General features: G+C 45.7%; 2 protein-coding genes across 2 annotated transcripts; one reads left to right on the plus strand and one right to left on the minus strand.

Annotated features, from left to right (window-relative positions):
• The first annotated feature begins 1595 nt into the window (after nucleotides 1-1595).
• Nucleotides 1596-3651, plus strand: LOC108929228 (transcription factor Sox-21-B-like). Its single transcript, XM_018743600.2, has 2 exons — nucleotides 1596-1903; nucleotides 2131-3651. Exon 2 carries the CDS (start codon nucleotides 2157-2159, stop codon nucleotides 2892-2894), a length of 738 nt encoding a protein of 245 aa, XP_018599116.2. The 5' UTR covers nucleotides 1596-1903; nucleotides 2131-2156; the 3' UTR covers nucleotides 2895-3651.
• Nucleotides 3652-19568: 15917 nt separating this feature from the next.
• On the minus strand, nucleotides 19569-26383 carry gpr180 (G protein-coupled receptor 180). Its single transcript, XM_018741698.2, has 9 exons — nucleotides 26062-26383; nucleotides 24004-24150; nucleotides 23634-23834; nucleotides 23047-23227; nucleotides 22283-22332; nucleotides 21987-22144; nucleotides 21470-21661; nucleotides 21053-21130; nucleotides 19569-20937 (listed from the first exon to the last, which is right to left on the minus strand). The coding sequence occupies exons 1-9, from the start codon at nucleotides 26207-26209 to the stop codon at nucleotides 20785-20787; spliced, it is 1308 nt and encodes a 435-aa protein (XP_018597214.2). The 5' UTR covers nucleotides 26210-26383; the 3' UTR covers nucleotides 19569-20784.
• Nucleotides 26384-26413: the final 30 nt, after the last annotated feature.

The raw sequence follows: 26413 nt of genomic DNA on the forward strand, positions 1-26413 counted from the left end.
GTACATTTAATAGACATGTAACACCAGTAAGTGCTGTGACCGCTTTTCTGAGGGTCACACACAGGGACACACCTGCAGGTCACATCAGCTCGGCCATTTGTGAAGGGAACATATCAAATCACAGGGTAAAAACTACCATTAAAAATGTACATACACTGGAAGGAAAACAATAGAATAGCGCACACTTCACTTCCCGACAGCCTCACAGGATAACAATTTAAATGTGACAGATTAACGGAATAATTGCTCCGGTGTCGGTCGCGCGCTCTCGGCGCAACAAATAGTCGCTGTGCTTATAGTGGCTACACTTGTAACATCGCGAAAGTATATCAAAGAACCCGACTGGTAAAACGAGGAATGGCTTGATCGTTGAAATACCTAGTTTTAGGTCTTTATCTTATGAATAAATTCAGAATTTTTAAGGAATCCGACAAAACCCCACTTACGACTGAGGTAATACTGTTACTGATGTTTAATTTAAAGCGAAAGTTAAACCAGATTTCACAGATTTTTTTGATCTGTAAAATGATGCCAGCGTTATGTTGATGAAAAAGAGAGGACTTTTAATTTCAGCATATATATTTAATTTGCCAATTACCTGGCAAATGTCGAAACATTACCTGCGCAGTGAACACTGTACTCTATGTGCACGAGGAAGCAATACAGCCATGGTCTATCTTTAATAATAGCCATGCGACATTTTTACCTCGTGAAACACAGGAAAAAAGTCTGAGAACAAACTAAGTGAAGTTGTTTAAACTAGACAGTGACCCAGAGTTCACGATAGAGGGAGGACGCAGCTCTGCTCCAGTCGCGGTACAAGTGACAGGTAACCGCTCCACACACACCTACAGGCAGCCGCTCCACACACACCTTACAGGCACCGCGACACCACCCCAGCATCCTATACGAGTTCCGTCGTGATCATACTGTTGCCTAATAATGAAGGTTTCCGTAATTGGTATGAATTCATTTGCTCTGTACTGGAGTCTGAACGGGTGTGTGTGTAACTCACCTGCTCCTTTCAGAGCAAGACTCGCGCTGCAAAGGATTGACGCGCCGAGCCTCGTCAAGATAGGATTCGCCTATGAGCGGTCCGGTGATAAATTATTGTCAGATCTCAGTAATGTCGCACATCGGCGATGGCAAACTCAATATATCTCAGAAACTCTCGGGCAAACGTGATCAACTGAACCCCTTTTACGTCCCAACAATTCTCTTTAGACGCAAATCCCCGCATTAACACTCATAGTTATAAAACATTTCTGTGCTGAAACGTCAGAGTGGGATGGTGGTATTTTTTTAAACTTCAATTTTGATATTAATTTGTGTTTGAAAAGATTTATTTTCTTTATAGCAATCTTCTAATTTAAACAATCTGCATACAAGAGCAAAAACGCAGTTTAAAAAAATGGCATGCACGTTTATTGTTTTTATTATACTATTATTACGACTGTAACACTGACAATCCTCCCTCGTAGTAGCATTATCAGGTTTGTTGTACCACGTGATCAGCGCACGTGCGCTGCTCTCGCCAGGTATCCGCACGCGTGCGTAACAAACACCTGTGCGCTGAAGCGGCGGCGGTTCGGGGGGGACACACTGCGCATGCGCGCCGGGCCCTTACGTTACCTGCTTCTCGGAGAGTTATTTCACACGGGGCAGCCCCGAGGTACGAACCAGTCGGGCTAACGCTGCGCGGAAGCTGAGCGCTTGAAAGTCGCCTCGTTGCATTTTTGCGCTCAGAAGGCGACAGTTTCTTCATCGGATTTCCGCCATGAGTCGCGCATCTGAACTTTTAAGGACAATTTCCAAATAGAGTGAAGTTAAAGGTAAAAGAAGTAAGAAGAGTCTTAGTGTAAAGGATAAGTCCGTCGCGAAGACATGACGACTTGGCATTGAAGTAAGTGAGCAAAACATTTTGACTTGGAAAAATAGTGCAAAGTGATACTTTAAGGCGTAAAAGTAGTCGAACGCGTTGCATGCGACGCCTTTAATTTTAGGTGTGTGACATTTCTTTTTGCTGCCGAACCGACTGGTCTGGTTTGGTGAAGATTATCGTGAAATTTTTTTAAGAAAAAAAAAAAAAAAAAAAAAAAAAACAACCAGAAATTATATTTATCTCGACAGGTCAGGTGAGAGGTGCCTGGCGCGAAATGTCCAAACCCATGGATCATGTGAAGCGCCCCATGAACGCCTTCATGGTGTGGTCCAGAGCCCAGAGACGGAAGATGGCTCAGGAGAACCCCAAGATGCACAACTCGGAGATCAGCAAGCGCCTGGGAGCCGAGTGGAAGCTGCTCACCGAGTCCGAGAAGAGGCCCTTCATCGACGAGGCCAAGAGGCTGAGAGCCATGCACATGAAGGAGCACCCCGACTACAAGTACCGCCCCAGGAGGAAGCCCAAGACCCTCATGAAGAAGGACAAGTTCGCCTTTCCGGTGCCTTACAGCCTTGGAGATCACGAGGCGCTGAAGGCCGGCGGCTTGTCGAGCGGACCGCTCTCCGACTCGCTCATCGGGAATCCCGAGAAAGCAGCCGCCGCCGCCGCCGCCGCAGCCCGCGTGTTCTTCAACCCGTCCGTGTCTGCGAACCCCTACTCCTTCTTTGACTTGGGTTCGAAGATGGCAGAGATCTCGTCCCCCTCCTTCCCGTACACCTCTCCGCTTGGCTACCCCGGCGCCGCGACCGCCTTCAGCGGCTCCGCCGGCGCGGTGGGGAGCGGGACTCACACGCACTCGCACCCGTCCCCGGGAAACCCCGGCTACATGATCCCCTGTAACTGCACGGCGTGGCCCCCCGCGGGTCTGCAGCCCCCGCTGGCGTACATTTTGCTACCAGGAATGGGCAAACCGCAGCTCGAACCCTACCCCGCGTACGCGTCCGCCTTGTGATCGCGCGAAGACGCGCGCGGACTGATGTGTATACATGTGCTCTTCCCTCCGATACGACATGTGTATGCGCTGCATTATTTAATTAATGCCTTCGTGTAAGGCACTTTTTAGCCAGAGGAGACTACGAGAGAGAAGACGAGAACTTTCTTTCTAGGACGAAGGAACGGAGGGACGGCTGGGGAACGCGGTTGTTTTGACCACTTTCTTTGCCAAATTGATTTTGGACACGAAAAGGGAATCCTTTTACCCCCCCCCCGGTGAATGTGAATATCTCAACGTCAGTGTGTGCGCGCGCCTGCGTGTGTGTGTGTGTGTGTGTGTGTGTGTGTGTGTTTCAACATGTTCGAAACACACGCGGAGGAGCGACCTGTTTGAATCCCGGCTGTCACACAATTTAAAAAAAAAAAAAAAAAAAAAGTCGCGCTCTCGGGTGACTCACTGCGTGTCTTTTCCCTTCATACATCTAGATGACTGTTAACAATTCAGCTGAATATGACTCGCAGCGAGGAAGGACTCCGCCACCCCGTCAGCCCTGTTTTTGCACAGGATCGCGTAAATGCAACGTGTAATAAAACGTGTAAAGATGTGTACAGTTGAATTGATGGTGTATAATTTCACTTTCCGCGCCTTTAGCTCTGAACGCGAAGGCCAACCCGTTTGTTTCGTTAGAAAACATTCTATTTTCACTTTTGAGAACCTGTTCTAGATGTCTGTAATATTTATTGTGTTTTTGGAAACCTCTGACTCCGAAGGGGACCCGCCTTGTTCTGTGATATTTCGCACAGTAAATACAGTAGTGCTTAAAAATCTGTGTTGCCTTTTAATATTAATTTACTGGCAGCGCTCACTGATCCGGTATCGTTTCAAATGATCATACGGCTTAACAAATAAACCTTCAACATTTCTTACTCAATCTTAAAAATGGACTTTTATTAACTTTTTGCCGTGGATCGCGCTTTCTTATCTCTAAAACGACAATTGTTTGATTGATGCCGTTTTTTTTTTTTCCCCCTCCCCAAAAAGTAGACATGTTTTAACAGTTTTTATGCAGTCCTACAAGTGAAGAATATAAAACAAAGGAAGAAATGGTAAGAATTAAATGAGCCCAGAAGGCGACGAAGCCCTTGGTACAGAGCTTGTAGGATTTTTGATCAGAATCGCCCTCCTGCCCCGTCCAGGTGGGGTGTAAAGTATCCCCCAAAGGCCGCTTTTGTTCGCTCTCTGAATAGAATTACCTGGAAATCTGCATCACGCCAGAAACCTGATTATCGCATTTTTTTATCGTGAACAGGAAGAGAGATGGGGGGGGGGGGGGGACTTTTAAAAGCCTCGGAGGACGGGGACAAGGAGGAGCGTTTTGGGTTCGCTCACAACAGGTGCTACGTTTCTTTAATCCCGAACAAGTTTCATCAGGACTCGGACACCATTATATTCCATTTTTATCATCTTAATGTTTTTTCTTACGTTTGCATTTGTACGTTTATCTGCTTATATCTGTCAGAACATATGTGCGACATGTTAGCTGCGCGCAGATTCCTCTACTTGGTCAGACCATGTGGATCAGAGCCATTATGCAAAACTAATTTGAAGGGTCCAGGGATAATTATCTCCGACACGGTTAATTAACCCTTTAGAGAGCCCCGTATTCTTCATTTGTAAGAGCCAGATCACTCCAGTCCTCCCAGCTTCCTTTTTTTAACTCTCCAAATAATAAAAGTCACCTTGTTGCGCGCAGGTCAAGCCGCGTTTAAGCAGGTTCAGTATGTGGGTTTAGAGCATATTATTGACAATATGTTTAGCATATCAATAATAGTAGGAATGTTAAAAAATATATATACAATACAATGCGTGATGTAGCCGATTACTTTTTTTGCATAAATCTCGGTTCTCTACTTTCCTTTGGTATTATTTATATTTTTGCCATCATTCAGTTTTTTTTTTTTTTAATTAATTTTGGTGGATGCCCGTGATTGTAAATCACAACTTAGTTTCTTGTATATTTAATTTTAACTCACGCGATTTTGCAGTAAGTTATGATCGTTTGTGCTCACTAAAAAGCCCCAGAAGGTCATGGGGTTTATAGGGTGCATATCATCAACTTGTTCGCTCTTTTTTCCCCTATGTCTTTCCCCCTTTTATTGTATTTTATTTAGGAAAACTTGAAGAAGGCTCATTTTTTTTTCCCTTTTCCTCCTTCAGTGGGAGGGTTTAGACAGTCGAGGGTTTTTTGTGTGGGAACAAAACTGGGGTTTGGAGGGTTTTTTTGTGCAAAGCCTTGTTTGTTGAAGTGGAGCTTTCGCTCTTTGTGGTGAAAGCAATCAGTGGTATTTGGGAAACTGTTAGCATTGTGCGCTGCTTCTGTGTTCATTGTGGAGGACTTCTTTTCACAGGGGGCTCTTTTTTTGCAGCCTATCCAGCTGGCCGGAGTGAATAGCGCTGCAATGTGTACACGCTTTGTCCCCCCCCCCACCCCACCAGAGCCCTTCAAGTAGCCCCCCCCCCATTGAAAGAAGTGAGTTGACACTGCATGACAGCCAAACAACATAATAAAAAATACATGAGCGCATGAATGGAGCAGGGCGCACAAATAAATAAAATGGGTGACCAAAAACTGGATAAACTCAATGACAAAAACGGTGAAAAGAAACAAAAAGGGGATATTTAACACGCCGGATTAGCATTAGAATGACATCTACAAGGCAGAACAATTGATGAATAGATTTAGCGGCCGAGAAAGAGATGAACTAAATGCCTTTTCAATAGTTGTGTTTTTTCCTCTGAAATAAAGAGGTGATGATTATTTTGTTTTTTTTTTCTTCTTTTTCAAAATGATGAAATGTGAAAACTTTTAAAAAGTTAGAATAAGGAAAAATACCACATTTTTGCCAGAAGCCGGACCCTTTGACCAAGAATGAAGGAGATTCCGTTTGTTCAGGTTATTTCTTACATTAGAATATTAACGAACTCGCGTTTCGCTCGTTCACGAGTCGCGCCTCGGAAGGTCTCAGTTTTTAACTTTCTGGACATATAGCTACATTTCAGTCACTATTAGTAAGAATGTTCCAGATCTTATACCCACTGTGTGTGGGATTTTTTTTCGGTGCACATTTGGAAACAGTTTTCTGCACTTTATAAGAAATAGTTTGCAGGCAGATCATTAAAATGTCAGATTATATAACTTGATTAGACGTATTTAAAAAGATAACGACTCTGATTTTGTTAAAGCAAATCTTAATTGTATAGACAATGTTCAGATGAAATCCTCTTAAAGTTTCATACTTCTAGTTTCATGACAACATGTGTTTGTTCAACCCAATAATTAAATTCCATTTCACTTTATACGAATGAATTCAAAAATGAGTTAAATACAACAGGCTGACAAATACACGCGGTATTTAAAACAACCAACACTCTTAAGTTTCAATACAAAATATAAATTACAGTAAAATTCAATATTACACCATCCGGTGTTTCGGCTTTATTTAAATACATTATAAAAATTAGGTCTATTTTTGAAGAAGGAAAACCCTGCTGAAAAACCCATGAGTTAAATTGTCAGTTGTTATTATATTGTTGGTTTTGCAAGTATACATTTGTATTTCATACATTTCATTTCATACAACATTTTTATACATTTGTCCATTTTATAAGGCTATTCAGTTTAATTCATGAAAAGTATAAATAACAATCTGTTGTTTTTGGTAGAAGAAAAAGCTACATGCTCTCTCTCTCTACATATATATATATATATATATATACTGTATTTCCATGCACATTTGACTGATTAGACAATAGGTCTTGGCAGAGACAAATAGTTTTGATCGCATTTGATTTATTATTTGGTTTCTTATTAGGCTTTCACTTACAACAGTGAGAGGGCACAGACAGACCCAGGGTGGGAGTTGGTTCTGCGATGCGAAAGTCTGTCTGTACCTTATGATTTGTGTGGATTATTCACTAATCCAGGAATGACACACTAGAAACAGCAGATGTTATCACGGAGGCGAATATGAGGCTGACCTGACAGCAAGGAGCTAAATGATCATCTCCCCCTGCAGTGACTTGCTGTGCTCTGCTCTCATGTTCTCAGAGGGCCTGTTCACTGACCAAGTCACCACCTGCTGTGATAAGAGGAATATTTTCCCTCGTTCTTGAATAACTTTCAGGTATGATTCTCAATTCCAATGGAGTTTTTCATACACTAGATTTCAATTACTATAAGTGTGTGCTGTTATGACTATAGCTTATGATGTAAGGATTTGTCAAATGTGACTTGCATAATCTTACATGTTGCGTATAGGCAAAATGGACTCTGAATTTATAGTTTAAATTTAATTCCACACGTACTGTATATTTAATACTATTTTTATTTCAGGGCAATGATAACATTTCTTTCTAAAAATAAAATGCTCTGTACTTCGATGTTCGTTCAGTCTTCATTTGTGAATTAAAAGTTTTGAACACTTACTTTGTTTTAATCGTGTCCCGGTGAAAATATTATCTGAGTTATGACAATGAGTAATGCGTAAATTCAGATGAACTGATAATTTTTTTCATTTGAACTGTTATGTGTTGTTTGAATAGGCCTCTCTTTTCAAATGTCTCTGACCACACTCCATGGAGACTTCATAATTGTGCTGACATGTTAATGAAAATAATTTTAACCCTTTAGGATGTTGCTGATGCCCTATGAATGGCCTGAGCAGAGCTTGGAAAAATCACATCGTCTTTTAGGATGTCCTCATCTAATATGTATAAACTATCGGCTCACGTGATTTTTAGGCCTAAGAAAAGGCGACCGTAATTTTACATCTAGACATTTCAATTGCATTTCTTGGTTTTCCTATAGGCCAGTCCCAGACAGTTTGCTGTGAAAGCACTACCCAATTATACATGAAGCAAATAAAATGTAATTAATTTAATTTGATTTAATTTAATCTGTTAGCACTCAGTAACATCTTTTACAACGAAAAGATTACCTGCTTGCCACAGGTACAAAGTACAGGGTGTGGGGTGGTTTAAACCACAAAGCACACGCCTGGTCTCATTCATTGTTGTGACTGGGACTTCTGGAGGGATGAGTTTGCTGTTTTTTTAATTTCACAGTGTTATTTCCATGTTTTAATTTGTCCCAGAGTGTGCTGAGTTCGAGAATGAAGAAGTTCACCCTGTCAGCTTCTGTACCGGTGTAAAGTCTACCGGTGTGTGCCCTGCAGAGATGGAGATAGTCATCCTTACCTGTAACTGATAATTAGGCTTCCTGTTCCCAACTAGGGACAGCTGTAGTGTACTGGTTACCCGAAGGTCGCAGGTTTGAATCGCACCTCCAGCTGTAATACCTTTGAGTGAGACATTTACCCTAAGCTACTCTGGTAAAAACATTACCCAGCTGTATAAATAGGTAAATAATTGCAGGTAGTTTAACGCTATAAGTTGCTTTGGAGAAAAGCATCAGCTGACCGAATACATGTAATGTACCTAAGTCGTCACCTCTGCTGTTTTTACTCTTGGGTAAAATTCTTGTCTGATCAGGAAAACATCTTTTTACTTTCAGAATATCCTTCATCATTTATTATTTTACTTTTTTTTTTGCTATTGATAGAAAACCTTTTTCCTTCTGAGCACCACAGTGTGTTTTTTTCCTGTCTTAAGACCTTTGGGTTAAGCTTGAGTTTTATTTCTTAAAATCTATTTTAAATTGCCCAGCTTTAAATAAACCAGTCACATTTATAATTTCCGTGTTCATTACATACCAGATATTTAGAGCTGGTTTACAGAAGAAAATCCTAGGTGTGAACTGGCTATAAATAAAGGAGAAATGACACCAAAATGATGAAAATAACACTCGATATCGGAAACCTCCTCTGCTGTAGGCCGTAGACACTCATAAAACCTCTTCTGACGCATCAATATTATTATCCGTCAGTGTTAAGCCTTTCTGGTGCCTGTAAGACATTTTGTAGCGGCAAGATTAGGTGAATTAACATACATGTATAGGAGTGATTAAACTCTGCATTGACCTCAATTGGAGAGTCAAACCAGTCTGACATTAGGGGTAAGCTCTGAGCGAGCCTTGCAGGCTCCAGATTAAAACCCCAGCTTCAATAACTGGAGGTGGATCATATTAGGCATCTTTTGGAGATGAATAGCATTAGCACCGGCGGCCTTTGTCACATTACCTACATTTAGATTGTGTAAGGCATTTTTCAAACCTAAGCTCTATTTACATTTTCTTCCCCCTTGCTCTTTCATTTTAAGAACTTTGATTCTGCCGGCCGCTGCCCGGGCGTCACATGTCCCTGCCGCGCCTGGGCATCCGTGTAACGGAGAAGGAGTCTGCAGAGGGGGCCTCGCGCCCGTTCGGAAGACCTCAAAGACATCGCCGCCTCTCCCACCTCATTTTAGGGTCATCAAAGTGTGAAGAGCCATTCCTGGAGCAATCTCCCCATCGAGGTTTGTGGCAGGAATGTTTATGACCAGTGCATACCGTGTTACCTGTAATTTCTCTGGTGGACTTGCTGCATTTGTTCACTTCTGTACGCTCCCGGGAGGCAAAATGTACCTAAATTATCTCTCATTGCACCTTTACTGCAACATACAGACCTGAAATTAGTGCCTGAACCGCAAGAAGCAAGAAATATCCAAGGTCTCAAGGTACATAAGACATGAGAAAAATGTCTGAATATCTCTGTCTCGTTTTCCTACTTTTAACTTTGATTTTTCTTTCTTTACATTGACCCTATATGACAATGTATGTCATAATTTCTTAGACAGCATTTATTATGGCGGATGAAAGACTTTAGGCCACGGTTATTTTCATCCCAGCAATTGTTGGTAAAAATAAGTTGTATGAAGGAATTGGGGTGTAGAGATCACACTCAGTCACATTAATTGCTTATCCTTGTCACGGCTGTGGTGACCCAGAGCCTGTCCTGAATTTACTGGGTGCTGAGTTTGGTCAGGGTGGGGGGGATGGAGAGGGTGCCAGTCCATTTCAGGATGGCCACACACACACACAACATGCATTTTACAATCACCATTTAACCTGAAAAGCATGTCTTATGACTGTGGGAAGAAACCAGAGCACCCAGAGGAAACATATAAACTCCATACAGACTGAGCTGCATTTGAAACTATGCCTGAACAGCCCAGGTGCTGCAAGGCATCAGTGCTACATGCTGCACAACATAGAGGTGTTGGAGGAATTTTTTACATCACACAACATTTAGCATGGTGTTGTTAGAAATCCTGATTACAACAAGGAACACTCACCTACCAAGATCAGCCCAGTTCATAGCTTTTCTTTTGTGTTCACCTGGAACAACCAACATCAACAACCGCTTGTCCTGAGTGGGGTTGCGACAAGCCGGAGCCTACCTGACAACACAGGGCGCAAGGCTGAACGGGGAGGGGACACACCCTGGATGGGACACCAGTCCATCACAAGGCACTCCAAGGAGGGCTCGAACCCCAGACCCACCACACAGCAGGCACTGGCCAAACCTGCCACGCCACCATGGCACCACCCACTCATACCTCTGTAAAAAAAACCCCACATTTGGAAAGGTGTATTGTTAATGTACTTGTGAGCAGAGATCAGTCACCTCTTTCTTCAGATGTTTGTTTAAGGGGTTTACCCAAGACTCACTGGAATCTCTGTGTGTATCTGTAATCTTACATTGTCAACATAGCTCCACACACCTGGAGGTGTTTTTTAAACTTTTGTGTCCTCATCTCTGTTACTCATCATTTACCTCCAGGCCAAACAAAGTGAACCAGTAAGGCAAGATTTCTTCGGGGAGTTGGCAGAGGAGTTTCCTTTAAGGTTTTTGTACGAAAGGACTGTAGTTATGACTGTGGCACTGATAGACGTGTATCTACTGCATGTGGGAAGGAGGGATTCTTACGCTCCTGTAACGTGGGCGCAGAGACTTTACACGGTGCTGTGGACAATAAGTCACCGGTCATTAACAAGCAGCTGCGATAAATACAAAACTGTGGACAGACACGTACTAAAGAATAACACGTGAGGGTAATGAGATGAGGGTATTAAATTTAAAATTATCTTTTAAAATGATGTGCCATTCCATTGCTATACAGAAGATTGCTTGTCAAACACCTTCAACCCAATACTCAGTCTCGGGGTGCCTTAAAATTGAATGAAATGCACTGCATACTGCAAGACTTCATTGCGTTATTAATTCACCGTGTTTTAAATAGGATCATCTGTCCGTACATGAGGACATTCTGCCTGTACTGTTAACCGCATCAGCCTCAGCGTTAATTGTTCTTATACAGTCAACTCACGCAGTCAGTGAGTGAAGCCTGTAAAAATATTTAATAAGATAATTGATCAAATCACTGTGACCCAAGATGTACAAAAGGTGTTTTTTTTTTTTTCTGCAGTTTACGTACAGTATTATTTTAAATTATAACATAACAGAACTGGGTCGTCTCGACACAGAGGCAGAATGCAAACACATACTGATGCTTGTCCAGCACAGGGGCAAAGGGTGGTGGTTTGTTAATAGCAGTGATTTCAGCGACACTCATGATCTCCCTCTGCATTTACACGTACACTCTTCACACTGAGCGCGTCTACGAGGGACCGGGGCGGAGGGGTGGAAGTCTATCGGCCAAACGGAGCTCGCCGCATAGCGTCAGGCTCCCACGGCTGACCGAAACACACCGCCTCACGTGCCCCTGCGCGCCCGAGCCGACCGCGCAATACTGCCACAGCTGGAGTGGGCTTCTGAGAGAAGAATCTATGAGCAGCTGACATTTATACTTAAGCTACACACATTGACTCAGTTTGGCATCATATTGACATTGACCGTGGAAGGCAGTAGGGGGTGAGAAAAATAAAACCTCGACAAAAGCCACGGGAAACACAAAAAACGGGCACTCTTACGCCCGATCGTTCGGCGTCTGCGTGGTTTCGTGGTTTCGGTGTGTCGCTTGTGTAGCTTGGCATTGGCCTCTTCGCACCACCAGTGGCCGTAGAGGGATTTTGTCACTTGAAGCTGACCACGGAGCTGTATAGCGGCCGGAGATGCGGAAGGGCTGAAGCCGGTGGCGACTGTTGGTCGAAGGAGCACGTACGGTACGAAGTGGTGTCGCTACAAGGAGCGTTTGCGAAACGCCTCTTCGCATGGCCTCATTGTTCTACTTATCGCCTTTCTCCAGAACGCCGGGTTCTAGTCTACAGCGCCGGCTGGGTTATGCATCATTGTTTAACAACGTTTTCAAAGACGACCCATTGTACCGTACGTTTGTGCAGGACGCTCAAGAGCTGACGGTTCGTCGCTGCAGCAGCGCTGATGAAGAAACGCTAACATTGTTGACGGTTATATAAAAAGAGCCCCCAAAAAGCAGTAGTGAATGTAATTGTATTTTAGCTTCAAAACCGGAGTGTCAGAAGTCTTTCTTTGATGCTCAAAGGGATTAGGTCTTGCTCCTTCTCTGAAAGGGGATGAACAACCGGCTGGGATCTTTCTGCTAGCGTTCACCATGCTGCGATGCGTCTGAGCCATTGAATCGCGCGCTGGAGATGTCTCCGCACATGACAGGCGTAACCACGCAGAACAAAATTGAACGCGGAGGAAAGAGCGTCATTTCGCCAGCGTTCCGTATCTAAAAAACACAATTAAACCACCCACTACAGCTCTGTATTATGCTGTGCAATTATATAATTAAATACAAATTTGGGCGTTAATGACTTCTGCCGGAATGGGCATTCTTCCTGAAGAGGCTCAAAGTGCGCAGTGTGTGCCAAGTGACGGCAATAACCCCTTCAACAAATGAGAATGAATATGAAACGGCAGCGAAAAAGAAACTCCCATCTGCCAAAAGGCATTTCATTTTGTTCCACTTCCAGGGGCCCTCTGGCAGAGATTGTCAGGCCCTGCATTAAAGCCGTAGGTTTTCGGGGCAAAATATATCTATCAGGAATAGAAAATAATGGACTTGAGATCCCGTGCCCTCAAGAGCAGTCAGAGAGAGTGATATCCTTCTGTAAGACAGGACGCATGCATAGATAAATAGCAGCGAGTTGGCATACGCTCGTCTAAATGTGTCTGTCAATAAAAACAGATTATTCTGGGTGGTTATTGCATCCTGCGCGAAGGGGAGGGGGTTCGAAATTGAGCTAATCAGAGGAAATGTGTCAAGCGCACTTGAAACGACTTGAGAAAAGAGCGACATTCTTTTTTTTCTTTTTTTTTTTTTTACTTCCGTTTCTTCCAGCGTTTATTTAAAAAAAAAAAAAAAAAAAAAGTTTGCCACATTAATTTGGATGATTTATGTTTTTAACGTTTAAACGGGATTATTGTATGCAAAGCATATAATTAGGATTATTTAGGATTTAGGATGCACTCGACTCACAGTGATATCATCGCTTCTTTCGCTCGCAAATTCTGCATGCTGGCTTAATTATCAACAGCCAGCAAACAGATCATGGGCCTGCGATATGTTGTTACACCACTAATCCCCATGTTAGGAATCTGCAGATTCCCAAACATCTACATTTAAAGAAATACCTGACCCTAACCATGCATGTAGATGGTGTATTATAGCTAACATAGCGCTGCTCCAGGTATAATTACGAGGTATAATTATTATCTGCGTGAAAGCCTGAAAAAAGAAAAAGTGCACCTGAAAATACATATAGGAGAAAGTATCGAATGACTGCTGAACCTCCGTTCCCGCTTTTTAATTTGTGAAATCAAAACAGGTCATTCGTACCTTTTAATCCATCTATTAGCAATTCTTTGTTCCTTTTTTTCATCAGCTGCTGTCGGTGGTCCAGAGCTTATCCTGGAAGCATAGGGTGTGAGGCAGGGTACACCCTGGATGGGACACCATCGGTCCTTCACGGGACAGTCACACTCATTCACTCACACACACACACACACACACCAGCTCACCTGAAACACAAGTCTTTGGACTGCTGGAGGAAACCCGTGTAAACATGGTGAGAACATGCCAGCTGGACTCAGGCTGAGCTGGGCTCCAACCCACACCTGAACCCACAGCCCAGGAGCTGCGGGGCACCAACGCCACCCACTACATGACCACGTTGCGCTTACTTTTTAATGTCGTTCGCTTGTTTAGCTTTTTCCTTTCGTGAAGAATCATCGGCTTTTCTTCTCAAACCCCACGCCCTTTAGTTGGGGGGAGGATGCAGCGGCGCAGCGGGTTTGGCCAGGGCCTGCTCTCCGCTGGGTCTGGGGTTTGAGTCCCGCTTGGGGTGCCTTGTGATGGACTGGCACCCCGTCCTGGGTGTGTCCCTTGCGCCCTGTGTTGCTGGGTTAGGCTCCGGCTCACCGCGACCCTGCTTGGGAAAAGCGGCTTCAGACAATGTGTGTGTGTGTGTGTGTGGTTCAGCCGTGACCCCAGTTACCAGGATCACACTTCATGGGCCGAACAGGGCAGCCGGTCACTTTTTTTTTTCTTTAAGCACCCCTGCGAAATCTGCTTTGGAAAAATCCAGCCAGCGTGAGAGAGAGAGAGCGCAACGGCACGGCGGTCGACAGATGAAGACGCAGAAAAAAAAAAAAAAAAAAAAAAAAAAAACGATGTTTTGTACCGCATCCTCAGCGTTATTTTGTTTTGTTACAGTACGCGGTTTTTACCCTGTCGAGGTTTCAGTAAGCGACCCCCGGCGTTTTGAAATATGAAAGATGTGGAAATACGACAGTAATGATGGAAACATTTTTTTTTCACCGTGACAACAAACGCGTAGCTGCCCTGCCTCTGCAGTCAAGGAAGCGGCGGTGTAAAAAATTGAACCAGATTGAAAAGAACCATCGACCGGCTTTGATGAGACGCAGATGTCCTGTGTCATTACAGAGGCGCGCGCTCCTAGGTGCTCCGGCACGGGCGAGGCCTCCTCCGATAGGCTGCGCCGCTGCCCGAAGTGGGTCGCGGGGGGCGGGGGGTTGCGGGGAGTTGCGGCGGGGGGGGACACACGTCTCCGGGGCTGGCTCGAAACTTGTACCTCAACTTGTTCATCATTAGTATTTGCAGAAACTTTCACAGGGAACACGGTGGCTTCCTAGGCGTCCTCAAACACCATCAGAGTCAGCAAATTGCATTAAGAATGGCATATTTAAAAATACACATGCTTGACAACCATAGCTCTTAATGAGACATAGATTTATGTATGTAGGGCGCCACAGAAATGCAAAGTCAATAGCCCGGTGTTGTCACGTTAACTTGACTCCGGTATCACTCACGGTGCATGTGTATTAATGCGAGAGAGAAATTTTCACCTAAGCTTTAGAAACATCTCGGCTTGATCTCCAAAAATAGATAACAAAAATACACGACCGAATGACTCCCATTGTTGATTATGATTATTTTTTTGGGACATGTGTTTCAGCATTGGATAGTAATGAGTAGTTTGCAGGGTTAAATCCCACCCCCCACCCGGATCGGGCTGTCCTTTAATCTATACGCCGTGCGCTGTCTGTTTATGTTTCTGTTTGCTGCGCCTCCCTTTTCGTCGTCATTGTTGTCTGAGTGCATGGGGCACAATGGCTTCAGCGAAGCTTTTGGGTTTTAAACATTTCACGTGGACGACTCGCTCGACCTGAGGATTTCGGAGATGCATTCATTTCTCATCCTCTTGGACACACACACACACACACACACACACTTCCCGCTCCGTGACAAGAGCACATTTCGGGGGACGGGGTCCAGGATGGAGGGGGGTATATGTGGATGCCAACCACGGGCATCTCTGGGTGAGACTCTTGAGCACCGGCTTCGATGCCCATACTCTGCACTGTTGCACAGCTCCAAGGCTGATCCTGGAAACAGGACACCTCCCAAACACCGCATGCGAAACGGGGAAGGAAGGGTGTGAAGAAGCGCAGGGCCTTTCTGGGGCGAGGCCACGGGGGGGGGGGGGGCAGACTTCGTACTGAAAATCCGAAGTGAATCCCCCCCACCAGAACTCCGACTCCGATGCTGCCACCTCGCACGCGTAACTGCACGTTATTGCCGTACGGACGTCTCGCGCGGAACTCGTTCTCGGAGAAATAATGGGCAAGCGATTGGTTGGCGCTCAAACGAACGGGCTGGCCGGGCTACTGCCGAGGGCACATTAAAGCGTCCGCCTGCGGCGCCCTCTCATGCGGATCTGACGCCGGGGGGACCGGCGACTTGTCTTCACATTAGCACATGGTCAAGGAGTACATGGATACACCGCCGTAATCTGCTTTCCTGTGCAATTAACCCACAATAATAGGGCTGCCGGTCGAGGGGTAAGAAGGATCACTGGGGGTTTAACGAGAGACGGAGACGTTCCTCATTCAGAACGCGGAGGCAAATATTTTCCCCCCCAGAAGAAGACCCAGATCTAACGCTAGCGTTCGCCACGCCATTAAGCGTCCGAGCAGCTCTCCGGGGCCAGACAAAGGCGTGGCGGGGCAGCGGGGGATGGCGAAACGGCTCCGTGGCGCGACGGGGAGGGCGAAGCCGAGGGGGCAAGGAGTCGGACGGCGGGACGGTGGCCGGGTTCGCCGGGTATAATAATAGATACGTTTGTCTTGACGGAGGCAGAAGGGTGTGCCGCATAAGGGAGGTATTGACCGCACGAGGGGGATGAGAAGAATGAGTGGAATTGAACGGCCCTTCTTGCGAGCGGAAAGAGAGGGAGAGCGAGAGCGCCGAAGAGAGAGGGTAAAAAAACTTGATGACACCCCGTTCCATTCTTCCACTCCTCCATCTTGCTGCGCCGCGCCGCGCCGCGCCGCACCGCACCGCACGGCGGGCTAAGCTGAGAGCTGTAATGTCATTAAATTGCAAATGCTTTTTTTTTTCATTCCCGACACACGCTGTTTACTTATCTGGCAAAAACATATGTTGGAAGGAATCCGTTAAATTCGGCCCATTGCCTTGGGTGAGAGTGCAATAGAAACCGGCCCACCGGCGCCTCCCGTTGCCCCCTCCCGTCCCCCCCCACCCCACCCCACCCCACCCCACCCCCGACGTCCCTTTTTAGCGCGTCGCCTTATCTCCAAGGCTGCTTAGTGGCAAACTGGCAAGTTCAATGAAAAGTGAAGATACAGCGCAAGATTGGTGAAGAACAGTGCGGCCCGGGTGCGGCGGAAGAGGGTCATCCCATTGCCGCCGATTTCGCCGCTCTCCCAATCTGCATAAACGACTGTTTTTAAGGCGTCTTCATGGGCCTGTATATTTTTCTCACTCTGCCACACACTTAATTTCACGGCCCGTGTTCTGAATATGCTTTAAATGCATATCTTCGATGCACCTTTAAGCCAGAGGAAAGGGGAAAGAGTTGGCGAGAGGAAAGGGGGGGTGACGGCGGCGGTGGTGGTGGGGGCGTGGGGGGGGGGTGTGTAGGCGCAAAACAAAATTAAAGATAAAATGGTGTGATTTGCACTACAGGTCTATTACGTCGTGGAATTTACATACGGTTTACCTCTGCAGTTCTGAGATTCTCCCTTTTTTGGACTTCCTTCATATCTGCACCGGCCTCATATAAATATGTATAACTCCGAGCGAAGGAAACCGAAATCCCAGCAGCGCGGGAAAGCGAAGTTTGCGTGCCGCACTTTGTCGGCGCAACTCGACGGTCCCGCCGGGACACGGCCGGCCCTCCGGACCCGCGCCGCGACGCCTGCCGCAAGGCTCTCATTTCACAGCAATCCGCGCCCGCCACGCTAAATAAAGCGGACGCGGCGACGTGCCGGTGCCGACGCCGTGCTCGGCGGACGCGCTGCCCGCGCGCAGTACAGGGTTCGCGGGGGGACGGTGGCGGGTCTGCGCAATTGCCGTGAGTGCATTTAGCAGCAGAGGGCAGAGTAGTTAACAACAACACTTGTGGCAAGGAGTTCACCGTGCTGGTACCATTCTGTTGTGCAGCGACTAGTGATTATGTCAGATTTTTATCAGCATATTGTTCTCATTAGTCCTTTTGATGGCCAAATTCTGACTGGGAGCATAAGGGACATCTGGTAGTGTAGGGGTCAGAGCTGCTGCCTTTGGACCAAAAGGTTGTAGGTTTGATCCCCACCTCTGACTGTAGTACCCTTGAGCAAGGTACCTATCCTAAATTGCTCTAGTAAAATTTCCTGGCTCTGTAGGTAGATTAACCTTCTACTGTAAGTTGCTTTGGAGAAAAGCATCTGCTAAATGAATAAATATAAGTTGTTCAGCTGCTGCTCAAAATGACTAGACAGCCAGGGAACCCAATGACACAAGTGAGTCAGGAGCCCCCTACTTGGGGTAAATGGTGGAATTTTAATTTCACTGGTAGCCTACACGTGTACAAGGTGCAGGTGCTGCGTCGGGTACCGCGATTCACGACGCTTACGGAACGGCGACTTGCCGTATGGTGACATTTATGGAATGGAACGGGGCACAAATTGACAATTCTATTAAATTTCAATTTATTTTTATACAGTGCTCTGCTCACCAGAGTGACACAGAGCACTGGACAAGGCTGTATCATAAACAAGGCTACCAAGATTAATACAAAATTACAGAATGATATAACACATGTAATTAAGCACAGAGTAAGCCAGCTGGCAACAGCGGAGAGGAAAACAAAAAAACTCCCAATAAGAGCCAAAGAGAGGAAAATGAACCTCTGGCGGTCCAAGCACCAGTGGCTGCCCACGCCCAGATTAAAGATTAAAAGCTTCGGAAATAAAAATAATAAAAACGATCCCATATGTAGCCTATATTCAGCCCCATCGGTGGTTATCTGTTCCACGAATGCGCGATGAGCTCGTTTTCCATATTTATCACTTTCTTTTCTAACTTTTCAGAATTCATTTGTTGTTGCTTTAATACCCTCTTGTACTCTTTAAGAACTTTTCACCTAGACCAGTTTTTCAGCCAACCGTTTCTCCTTCCCGTGAATCTTAAAAATAATTTGGATCCATCTCGGCAACGAGGATGGCTTCGGATTTAAATTGCGGGCTGGTTTTAAATTAAATGCCGATACGTTCGTTGGAAACAGGCGCTTAGAAACTCGCCCCTGTACTTTTCATGAGTTTCTGATGAAAATTGCTAAGTAAATTCTTTCCCCCACCCTGGAGTTTAACACTTAATTATCACAGTGGCGCACAAAGTGACTTGCTTCCCTCCACGTTGAGGCTATTTTATGCCATATTTAAAATACTCTGCAGGAATTACAGGTAGGCTTGTCACTCACGCACAACTCGCCTTCTAACCGAACCGTGTGCTGCCCCCTCCTGGCTACATCCCCGACACCGTCGCTCTAAAGCTCTGCCGTTATCGACTTTATGTAGCCGAGTCCTTTGTCCAATGAGATTTAGCGTCCACCACTTTTCCATTTATACAGCAGGGAATTCTCACTGCATCTTACTGCATTATAGTACCTTAATGGTACAATAGGCCTTCAAATCAGGGATTACAATATGCAACAAGTGTAACCACTACGCCCCCTGCTGACCTCAACCTGTATTTCTTCCCTCTCACTTTTTAAATGATTGTGCAGCACATTAATACGCTGCACGTCGAACACGGGCCCACACGAGATGGCTGCGTACGACCTGCCCGGGGCTGTTTTATAGAGACTCTGACTACATTGGTCCCGTTCCTGAGAACCAAGTTCAGTTTTTCTTTCCGTTTCCAGCTGGTCCAGGTACGATTGTGCCAGGATGCTGTGATGAAGGCACTAAGCTGCTGAATGATCACATCTGCATGTTGTATACGTAAGGAATCCGTATGCGGAGTACTCAGGTACGCGTTACAATAAACAGATCCTTTATTTACAGACAAAAATTAAACAGCGTACAAAAACATGCATACTAATTCTCTATAGTGGTACTGAGAGGCACCTTTTCTAAGGGCAAATACCAGTCTAGCTGTTACACTACTCGTTCTTCACAGGCACTTAAATGGATAAATCTGCAGCAATGCACATTTTAAATACCTTTTTTTAATAGAAAATTATGACAGTATCTTATATTCAAGTACAATAAATCAGTAAAAATAACTGACACGCAGCCATTTTGCTGTATTACTTTTCCTTTAAATGCATTGCAAATATTAATGTTTCATAAATAAAAACGATCTTTGTAGCATTTCTATATTTACACACACACCTCAAAATATCTGGTTAAATAATTCTTTATTCCTCTCAATATTTTTATGATATACTGTCTCTATCCTTAAATCCACCCCCCCTCCCCTTCCAAAATAGGATTTTTCACCTTTCAATAGTCATCCAAAATGAATTTTTTATGCTAATATTCATCTCTCCCCCCCCAACCAAATGCTGGAGTTTTGGTTCAAGTCAAAAGGAGGTATTTGGTTCAGTTGTTGAAAGTGACACCCCACTGATGCTTCTTTCTGCTTGTCGTTTGCATATCTACACTTTCAGTACACTTGGCACATATATTGGGGGAAATGGGCTACATGTACAATACCACAGGGAACGTGAAATTACACGTTAAACCATATTTGAATAAATGAATTTACATTTATATTACATTTTAAGTTTGGCCTCGACCTGTGTGACAATTAAGTTAAAGAACAAAGTAAGATATCAACACTTTTCCCGCCAAACAAAAACAGTACTGAGTACTTACACACACACACAATTGTGAAGAGAGCCTTCAATAATCCCCATTTTCGTGTGTGTGCTGTCGGAGACGCGCAAGTTTGTTTTTCTTAGGGCAACTCAGATAAGTTCCCCGTAAAAGCGGAAAAGCTCTACGTGAAGCAAGTCTCCTCGTCCGTCCCTTTCGTAGGAGTGGCCCCTCTCGGGTGGCCCCTTCTCGCACCGTCGGCCGAGCTGACTCTCGGCCTCCGCCGGACTTCTCCGGTCCAGCCTGGTGGGCCCCCCTAATGGATCCGCTTGGCTCCGGCAGGTCACCGAGCTGCTGGTCTAGTAGCGGTTCCTGTGTGCCCTGGACATGGTGAGCGGAAGGGTGACGGAGGACAGCGAGGACACCTCCCAGTACAAACTGCGCGACAGGAAGAGCCTATAGAGGATGACGACAGAGGCGGTCTGGCAGAGGATCACCCCGATGGTGACAACCTAATGGGGGGAAACACAAGCAAAGACTGCGTCTCAGACCGACCTGAGCCGAATGGTCCTGGGACGGAAACGCTCTTGTAGAAGCGCCAGGATCAGAGAGGAGGGTCAGGCTCACCTTTTCTCTCTGGTGCTGATGGAACACCATGGAGAGGAGAACGAGGGCCGGATGGCACAAGAACCACAGAAAACAGCCCTGGAACAAAAAAGTAACACTCGCTTGCATCGTCACAGGCTCAACGCAATGCCACCGTCGATCACTGTGCATTTTAATTGGCGAGGGCAAGTCAAAAGGTATCCGCAACGCATACCCGAGACGGCTGAAGCATTACTGCAGATACTTTGACTTTCTATGTTCACTGCAGCGGAAAATCTCAAGATGGTGAAGAAAAAATATGCATGCTCACTTTAATGTTTCACAACTCACACTCAAGCTGAGCTTGTCATGACCTTACTGCGGTATTACATTTTCATTCAGGCCGAACGACACACGTAACATTTCGTTGCTTCGACACAGGCTCGTTCGCTGACGGACCTTGGCGAAACTCAGGTAGAAGTCCCTCTTGAGGGTGCTCCTCTCGGCCGCGATCATCTGGTAGAGCATGGAGGCCAGCAGCAGGGCCAGGACGATGCGCAGGCCGATGAGAAGCAGGCCCGGCAGGCTGCCGTGGGCGTGGTAGCTATGGTGCTCCGTGTCCTCGAACTGCTCCCAGACCAACAGCGCCCCCTGGAGGCACAACACAGCGACTACATGGATAACAGAGCTGACAGGTGCCAGATGCCATGTGCGATAACCCTCCATTGCCTCGATATTACATCAGTTGCAGACGAGACATCCTCTGGGAAGGAGCTATGCTATGAAGGTGAGGAACAAAAACTTTGGAAAATGTAACGATAAAATTAGATTAAGCCCCAAAATACATGAGTGTTTTAAAAGATCATCCGTATTTTTACCGGAACGTAACAGGTTCAGATAATGTCAGAGAAGGGGTATCGTGTATTATGGCAGGGTGCAGGGCTGTCAGTCCCCAGTGCCAGCAGAGTTTTCAGACCTGGGTGGCCACGCCCCCCATAGCGAGCGAGGTGGAGGCGGGCGAGGTGTCCCACTGCAGGGGCTTGCTCTGGGACTTGTGGGTCCGGCTCAGCGTCCAGCCCATGCACAGGCTCAACAGCAGGTAGAGCATCTGGATCTGGGACACCATGTCGCAGACTGCGGAGAACAGCAAATGGAGGTCAGTGCCACGGGTTTGTGGGCGGAGTCTAACCAGCTTGGAGGTGGGGTCAGAGGGTTGTCTAAGAGGGGCTCCCGTGTCGCTCACTGCACACAAACCAGGATGTTGAGACTCACATTCAGCCAGGCTGCCAACTGCAGGAGATCCGACGCCATCCCTCGCGTACCTGCCAAGCACACAAAGGTATTCATCGCAGTGTTCCTCACCTGCAACGTTACTCATGTACAGAACGTGGTGAGGACATCTTCTTCAAAGCTCTAGAACTGTACTATAGATGGACAGATTTTTACACTGGCTGCTCAACTTACGACGACAGCGGGAACCACAAGTCCACTTGGAATTTTTTTGCCCGCATGTCACTTTTCGTACTAAATCACAACCAATAAATGTTAACAACACAGATTTGTCTCTCGATTCGATTATAATAATCGAAAAACTCTGTATGTCTTTTGATTTTAATATTTTTATTAACTTCAAACTACGCTGAATTTAGAACTAATTTAAAATGACTGAAAATAAAATGTCTACAACTATGTCTCTTTCTCCTGAAATAATGCACAAATAGCATTTTCTATGAGATGTACGTCGCTTTGGAAAAAAGCATCTGCTAAACGAATAAACGTAAAAGTCAATTTTGGACAGTTCCCCCCATGAATATGTGCATTATTCAATCACCTTGCTTAGAGGCTGTAAACACTGTAAAGTGAGTTGAACCAAGTCAGTCTAAGACCGCTACTCATTTTGGGTGCCTTTACTGTCTATTAACTGGCTGTGTAAATAGTGGTTGCGTTTGCTCTGTCATAACGTGACTGCATTTTTAGCAGAACCACGAGTGAAGCAAAGCAGTTCCGTGGTGAAGCACGACCCCCAAGTGGCTCACCTGGCCATGTGGATGTAGTTGAGGAGCGCTGAACCGGCCTGGAGCAGCAGAGCGGCGGACAGCACCTTGAGCACTGTGTGCATGGGGCCGCCCTTGTGCAGCGCCTGCCACAGCGGCTGGGCACAGATGCAGGCCGCCACAAAGTAGGCCAGGATCAGCAGGAAGTAGAAGCCGTAGAGACCTGGCGTGGGGGTTATAGGGCAGGGAATTAGCAGCTGAAAAGTCTATGGCACCTAGAATTCTGAGAAATATTTATTCACCTTACAAGAAAGAAAAAAAACATCAACAGTTAGCGAACTATGAGAGCTCATCAGATCCCGCATGATCAACCCCAAAGAGAGAGCAGAATTAATACCACACTTTTTACTGTACACAAGGAATCCAAAATGCCATTTTAATGACAAAGACTTGAAAAAGGAACTTAGCCTTAAATACATCAACAAGGACCATAAATAGATAAAAATGTAAATTCTCAGGCATGTCTTCACACACGTGTTTGCCAGACAAATCAATAAAATGTGAAAAAAGTGACCCGTGATTCGCTCACCTGCGCCGGCAGCTACCCTACAGGAGCCGGGGAGCCTCACCTGCTTCCTCGGCACTGAAGTGATCCAGCGGGTTACCAGCGTTGTCAGGGTTGAACATTATCACCTGGATGCGGATGTCATCCGCAGCCCCGCTGAGCTCGTCCTCCTGGCACGTGTACCGATCAGCGTAGAGCACGTGCCACATCTGGGGAGAGGACATCTGAGGTATGGTCTGGTTCAGCTCCACTGCATTCAGCGTAACTGGAAAATGACGCAAAAGTTTGGGGGGTCCTGCTGAAGAATAGCTCTCAATCGCATGGTGTGTCTTTGAAATGTGGCAGAACAACGAGCAGCAGAGCAGTAAACAGGCCCCCTATTCTGCCGTGTTCCACCGCAACTGTTGCTGTCCTCCAGTCGGAATGAGACTCACTGGAGAGGGGCGCTCCGGAGAGACGCTGCAGGCAGCTCAGGTTGTCAAACTCGTCCGGCTGCTGGAACAGAAGTAGCCGGGCCTCCTTCCGCACGGCCACGGACACATCCGTTTCCTCCAGCTTGCAGACCACCAGGGCATTCTCACCTAGGCAATGGAGAGGGACACATCGGCACCCGATTCCCACACAATCAGTTGCCGGCGATGTGACACAAAGGTTGATAAACAGCAACGGAAACATCTGCTGCAGCACCACGAAAGGATTCCCGCCAATCCGTTCATCATCCGTACTGCCATTTTCAAAGAGCTACAGCTACATTTTCCTTCCCTTTACTCCTTTCACAATTGGTCAAGACGCCCCCTTGTGGTTCATTTAAAAATTGCTTCTAAAAATTCCTTTCCCTCCAAATCAAAAAGGCCTGCGAGATGTTAACTTCAAATACTTCTACCGGAACCCAAGGTTTCCTACGCTTATATTTAACACTTCATGCTAGATATGTTTTAACAAAAGGGTACATGCAATGTTAAAAAGCTTTCAATAAGCAAACCCAATTAGATTTCAGAAACGGCTTACAGCATATAAAGACCGTGAAGCGATTTTACGGCTGAAATAACCAGACGCTGAAACATCCAATGACAAACAACAAACTCAGTGTGAAATTTTAGAAGAAAAAGAAAAAAAGAAAAAAAAAAAAAAAAAAAAGACAACTTCTCATACGCTGACAAATCAGCAAAAGTCATGATGCTACAGGGATCAGAACATCTCCTCTCTCTGACAGCTGGTGGCGTAGTGGTTAGAGCAACTGCCTTTAGACCCAAAGGTTGCAGGTTTGAGCCTCACCTCTGGCTGTAGTACCCTTGAGCAAGGTACTTACCCTAAAATTGCTCCAGTAAAATTACCCAGCTGTATAAATGGGTAAATAATAGTAACCTTAACACTAAGTTGCTTTGGGAAAAAATTGTCAGGTACATGTCTCCCTGTTTCCTTGTAATGCCTCTGCACCTGAGAACCATCAGTTACCCCTCAACCAAGTCCAAAGCTGTTCCTTACAATTAACAACCTTTGTTTATCCAACACCCCTTAGAACGTTAGACAATCAACTTTACAATGATTCACCCATTTTTACACAGTATGAAATCAGATCAGGGCTTAAGTTACCTTGATGACCATCATGGCGCTACAGAAAGAGTCTATTCGACCCCAGAACCCTCTGATTACTCCACCTTTATGAACTGTGTTCATTACTGCCTGTCACTTACTCTTACATTATATCACCCAGGTGCCTATTAAACAAAACAAACGTGTGTGATCAGAAGATTGCTTATATAATTTTGTGGCTGCTTCCTTCCTGCGCCACATTCCTGTATGTTTCCGTGATGATTCATCAGCATCAAACACTCTTTTAAAAGTGAACGGCTGCTGATGGTTAAAGACTTCCACTCTGCGGACAGCGTTAAATGCAAAATCTAAAATATAACGTAGCTTTACATTCCTGTCCTGCGGTTCAGCGAGTCCTCTTCTAGTTCCACACACAGGCTGCCAAGGGCCGCCCCGTGAACGACCAGCGACTAACTCGGAGTTTTTACGTTACCAACTTAAACGCAAATATATTGTAAGGGTGCAATGTAAATGACTGCAGTCATGATGTGGAAATGGCACAGATCATGTCAGCTGCACGCATTTCCGCGCACAGACCTCAGTGCCTCGCAGTGAAGTGACTTTTGGAGCCGGTTTGTGGAACTCCGTGCACTTTATATTGATCCAATCCGCCCTAAGCCTCTCGCACGTCCAAACCTCTCTCAGTAACCTTCCCTACGGCGGAAATCCATGCGAATTAACAGATAAACCTCTATAAATCACAGCAGCACAGAAAGATAACAGTGGGAAAAGTGTCCCTTTCCCGACGTCCCCGATCTGTCATAAATGAATATCTACACTGTACTAGCCCCCCATCGCATGATACGGACGCTCTGCGTACACGGTTTTTTTCCAGATACCGGGACATTAATTTAAATCCACCTCCCACTTGATAGCCACGTTGTGTTTCATAGACCTACCATGAAACAGAAATTTAGTAATGTACTGCCCATTGTTTTCTTTCGCAGCACCGCTCCTGAGGACTCCCGACACGGTTTTCCCGTATGACAGCGGTAAAGCCTGTAAATATACAGCGATGGCCAGCACCGCCGCCAGAACTGGATACATTGTTTTCGTTAAACTTAAAAAAGGATTATAGTTTAGACTTTAGTAACAGCTCCGCTAAACTGTGGTTACCAATGAATGGAGCGAGTACGCGCTGTTGCCCATTGCCCACTGCCCACCCGGTTTGTTTGGCACCTCATTTATCCAATAAAATGATGACTTTCTCTATCTGTCAAAGCAAGGAGCCAATAAACTGAAAGAAGGGCG

Source organism: Scleropages formosus, chromosome 12 (assembly GCF_900964775.1).
Source record: "Scleropages formosus chromosome 12, fSclFor1.1, whole genome shotgun sequence".
NCBI lineage: Eukaryota > Metazoa > Chordata > Actinopteri > Osteoglossiformes > Osteoglossidae > Scleropages > Scleropages formosus.